Source organism: Austrofundulus limnaeus, unplaced genomic scaffold (genome assembly GCF_001266775.1).
Source record: "Austrofundulus limnaeus strain Quisiro unplaced genomic scaffold, Austrofundulus_limnaeus-1.0 Scaffold178, whole genome shotgun sequence".
Classification (NCBI taxonomy): Eukaryota; Metazoa; Chordata; class Actinopteri; order Cyprinodontiformes; family Rivulidae; genus Austrofundulus; species Austrofundulus limnaeus.
In genome coordinates this window covers 573,005-578,185 of record NW_013952580.1, presented here as the reverse complement: position 1 = coordinate 578,185, position 5,181 = coordinate 573,005, and the positions used below count along the sequence as shown (strand labels likewise).

The 5,181-nt window shown below is 37.6% G+C and overlaps 1 protein-coding gene across 1 annotated transcript; it reads right to left on the bottom strand.

Annotated features, from left to right (window-relative positions):
* Nucleotides 1-35: 35 nt before the first annotated feature.
* LOC106524180 (kazrin-A) lies at nt 36-4,107 on the bottom strand (the record flags this gene model as incomplete). Its single annotated transcript, XM_014017887.1, is given in 7 exon segments — nt 36-881; nt 1,171-1,312; nt 1,622-1,788; nt 2,356-2,457; nt 2,549-2,780; nt 3,602-3,720; nt 3,852-4,107. Coding segments are annotated over 7 exon segments (1,032 nt in total). The 3' UTR covers nt 36-722.
* Nucleotides 4,108-5,181: the final 1,074 nt, after the last annotated feature.

Sequence of the window (5,181 nt, the reverse complement as noted above, 5' to 3'; positions counted from 1 at the left end):
TATATATATTTGAATAAATGTATCTGGTTCAAACATGGTTGAAATGTGGTCTTTATTGTATCAAAAACACATTCTTTCATTTCCATAAACTTCCGTTCAGTATCCTTTCAGCTGTGACCCTTTGCCGGTATTGTTTAAATACTTTTTGTTTACTTCACAGTATAAAACACCAAAGAAGTTGCTACATTTTGTTTTCACACAGAGAAGTGTAAAATGACAAAAGGGACTTTCAATCATAAACAAACAAAAAAATATTTAAATTTCTGTTCAAGTACTTTTTTTTACTTCCATCTTCAGCTACACTAACAAGATATCACAAAGACAAATTCAATGGCACAAAAGCACTGAAATTTTTATTTATGTTTTCCCTGCAGTTTGTTTTAAAAATAGTTGTTTTTTAACCCAGGACTGATTTGTTTGTTCACAACAAATAGAAAATAAAATAATTAGCAAGTTGCATCCTAGTTTATATGCATACTGTAATTTTAATTTAAAAATCATTTAGCTTAAATCCTTCATCACGAGTCAGACATAAAAGAATGTCAATTATTGATCAAAATAACAAGATACCACCCATGCTCTGATTACGTCAATTGGAAACTTATAAAAAGAATCGTCCTTTTTATAAAGTGCAATGATTTGACCTGTGTAGGCTCACAACTTTTATGTTCAGGTTCATATCGTTGGCAAACACATTTGTTGTAGTTCCAGCCTCAATTGCGTCACACATTTGTGATCTCACTGCTGGAGTAACGTTGGACTGGACTTCCATCAGCTCTGGGTGGAGTATGGTCTCGAACTTCCCGAGGCAGGGAGCCGTAGTTGTTATGGCAACTCAGGTCTCGCCCATTGCGGTTTTTGGGACTGAACCCAGTTGGGGGCTGGAACAACAAAACACCTCTTTATTTCAACATCACTCATTGATTTTATCCTTGTAGTTAATTTATTAATATTTGGTATTGTGACTAAACCATAAGCCTTAATAATGTAATATCATCTACAAACTTAACAGTATAATTTGAAGAGCGATCAGCAATCATGGCAAACTACATGGGACTAATACATCAGCCTTGTGGGACCCCAATATTCACAACGTTACAGAATGAGTATCTATTGCCAACTTCTACACTTATTTAGTGAAACTCCTTAGTTTTAAGAGTTTTGTTTCACCTTGACAGCCCTCCTCCTCAGTGAGCCCTCGTCCTCAGTGTGTCGGCTGTTAGCGCTGGGGGGTCTGCCTAGGGAGTTCTGGCGAAACAGTTTTAGTGGAGATCCTAAACCTAAATGCTCATAGTCCTTTTTAGCGTCCACTCTGCAAGTGAGCATACAAAAATAGCATTTTAGGGACCACAACATGCACCACTGAAAAGAGGCAATGATACTTTTTATGTGACATTTACAAATACAGCATTATCAGTTTTACTCTTATTGCTGTTTGCTAATTCCCAAACAAGGGAATCAATGGGGAATTCTTAGGTAAACACAATTTAGCAAATAAACTAACAGCAAATATCTGACCAGGATCTGAGGCAGCAGCAGGTTTTTCTTTCTTTTTTGGCTTTGCAGTAATCCTATTGTTCATTTTACTTTTATTGTGGGATGTGTGGACATTTTTTCTCACCTWGCAGAATCAAGTAGTGTCTTTAGCTCCTCGTCAAGGTGTCTGCGGACCATATGTTTGTTACTGGGGATCCCCAGTGCAGTTGCCATAGAATCAGTGTTGAAAGCATGGTCAAGCACCAAAACAGCTCCATGAACTCCACTATGTAGGAGACTGTCAGCGAATTCCTAAAAAATAAAGAAATGGACTGTATTGAACAGAGTATAGGGATTTTTGAAATTTACACATTTTCTTCAAAAGGAAATCGGTAAATGGCTTTAGCTACATGTATTCAACTCAGTTAAGTGGAGCCAGTTAACGAAACTTATTCAAGTAATTTCAACATTTAGTTTTTATTGTGAGGATACATTAAAATTCATGTTGTTTATAAATAAATTGCAAAGCCAGACATTTTTATCAGTTATCTGTGAATGTGGTCAGTGTGACGTTAATCTGCAGCCTCAACAAAGGTGTGGTATCATGATAAGTGTGGTAATCAAGTAATAGCTGTTTGAGTTAAAGTAACAAAGGCCGTTTATCACTATGTTCATTATCTCACTCTGTTGACACAAAGAAYCATGAGTGAAAATAAATACCTTCACTGGCCTGTGATAGTGAGGCTTTGTGCACAAGTTCAATGAGGTAAGATCCTCTCTCATGTCTTTCTTCAGCTGTCGGCTATTCTTCTCATCAGTTCTATTTTCCTTAGCTGTCAAACTAAAAACTGTTTATGTCTCACTGTTTTTCGGTCCTACCTTGAGGTCAATATCTCTGACCCACTTCACAACGCGATGGGATGTCCACACCAGCGGATCCACATTCAGATGCTCACACTGTATCCTGCGAGCCTGCAATTCCTAAAAACAAAAAAAGTTAAACRTGTTTCACATAACTAACAGCTCTTAGTAAACTCGATTAAATGCACTCCTGGAACCTTCTCTTGCTCACCTCTTTGTCAAAATGGAGTAAGTGTAGCAGTTCGATGCCCAGCAGCAGGCTGGCCTGATGGGACTTCTTGGTGATGTTGAGGTAACGTTCCAAGTCTCGACGTGTTAGAGAGCTCAGCAGGCGTCCGTCCACAAGGTGGGTGTGAAAAGCCTGGGAGTACTGAGGCAATCCAATGTCACTTAACCAGGCCTTGGCCACCCAGTGGTGGTCCAGATCGGCAGCTTTGGACAGCCTGCAAACAGACAGGACTTTTCTAAAGGGTTACTTTACAAAGAAAGTACATTTTAGAAAACCAACTGTATCTACTTGTCAACAAAAGAAGTTTTGCAGTAGTTCATTCAGCAGAAAGATGTTTGAAATAAAATCACTACTCTTGCCTAAGCATAATGATTACAATCATGAGTAAATGATTTGCCATAAAATTCTGTAGGAACACTTTTGGATTTTGAAAACTTTCATTGTTTACTGACTCCCTATAATTACAACGGTGTTTGTAATTTGGGGTACAATATCCCAACAACTTCCGGATGGATTTAGAATAAATGAAGTTCAAAGAGTCTGTTATTGTTTTTAATATTTATTGTTTACATTCCATAAAATAAATTAATCTATGATGATTTCTTCATTTTCTTTTAACATGATTTTAAAAATGCTGGTAATTTCTGAATATTCACAAACTATTAAAAAAACAAACTGGAGCTATTAAATTGAATATGTATGCATATTTGGGATGCTGACTGTTAATCAGTTTGAGTTTTATATGAACTACTTGAATGAGCAACTTCAAATAAGATTATTGGATGATAAAATGTTTTTATTAGTTCCAGCTAAAAAAGAAGAAAGAAAAGAAAGAAACGGCATTAAAAAAAATGTGTTTCCTCCTGAACTTAGGTATTGTATTTATGTTAGGCTGATGAACATCTAGGACCTTTAACCTTTGAAGTGTGATGCCGTACAAATGATAGGGTTTTACATTTAGTCCCCAGTAGATGGCGCTATAACAGCACCAGTTCATCTCGTCTTCAAAACAAAACCTTTCAATAGTTTCCTTACTCTTTTCCATTTTCGGCATCTCTGTAATCTTCAATGGCCAAGCGGAGTTTTCGGCGATGCATCACACTACTGACACCTAGACCCAGTTCCAGGTCTTCATCTGTTAGTCCCAGTAAAACCTGCAAATTTGAAAGTAATAAGTACTGCAGTATTTTTTTTAAATCTAAAATCACTCTGTTCAAAATTTGTTAATTTTTTATAGTTTTTTTCACAAAATAAAAGAGAACATAAGGTATCAGTTTCATCCTACCCTCCCACTCTTGACGTTTTCTGAGCAGGTGCGGATGTACATGGGCATCGCCATGACCACCTCCAGCCAGGCCTGCACGGTGCCTGCCCTCCACTGAGACATGGGAGTCATCCTGGCCAGTTCCACCTGCTGGAGGCGATCCAGCTGGTCCTCTGAGCCGTCCGACAGGCTGAGGCTGCGGCGGGTGGGGCTGGAGAGGCTGTCTGAGTCTGGGTGGATGAGGAGGGGGGAGTGAGGCAGATAGGAGTGATGTGGGTGAGGTTGTGACTGAGGGCTGAGCTGGCAGTGAAACTAGTGACCACTGATTAAAAACAAACATTAATATCCCAAAACAAGAGGGAATTTAACAAAAGATCAGCTGAATGGAGGGAATATTCTTTATTTTTTTTATTTTTTGCTTTTATCACAAGAATTTATTTGCAAGTTGGGATACTGTAAACAAAAAGGCAGCTTTTACAAACAACCTACTCATTTAAGAAGCCCATTAGAGCAGCAGCTGTTTGAGCTGTTGAATTGACATGACTCATTTGTTTAATTTAGCCTGCAGCAGCTCAGCAGTGTGCAGCATTTTCATGCATTTTTATTAGGGCTTCCTCAAATTTTACAAATAAAAAAAAAACTTTAAAATGTATTATGCACGAAATTGTTTCTTATATTGAGTAGAGCTTACCTGCTGAAACACAACAGTGATTCAAACATATATATGCAGCCTATATTTGTTTTTATTTTTCTGTAAATCATGTCTAAAAATGCAGGGTTCATGCCAACATTTCAGTATATTCACCAGCAGGTGGCAGCCTTGTAACATTTTCTGAACTCAGCAGTTGTTTTTTAWTTATAWATTGCTTTCYAGCATTCAAATAAGAACATTTACCTCTACCTGCACAGCACCACTTATTAAAGTCACTCAACTCTTCTAATACTTTTAAAAATCTTTACTTTGACAACAGCCTCACAATATATAATGACTTTGCCTACTGAACATTAGCCACAACCATCAAGGCTAAAACTCTGAGGGTGCTGGGAAGCTAATGAGCCTCAGATAAAAGCATCTATCTCAAAGCTGAGTCATAATGGATCAAGAGACTCTTTGTCCTTGTTGGCTTTTGCTTTTACAGCATCCATTTTGTTATTTTAGTGAAAAGCTRGAGACGTCATTGTGAATGATGTTCTCTGTCCAAATCATTCACTTTGAAATTTTATTTAAAAACAAAGCTGAAGAAAAAACAAACAAACCAAGAATCAACTGGTTGTTTTGTAACTGTGTGTGTGTGTGTGTGTGTGTGTGTGTGTGTGTGTGTGTGTGTGTGTGTGTGTGTGTGTGTGTGTG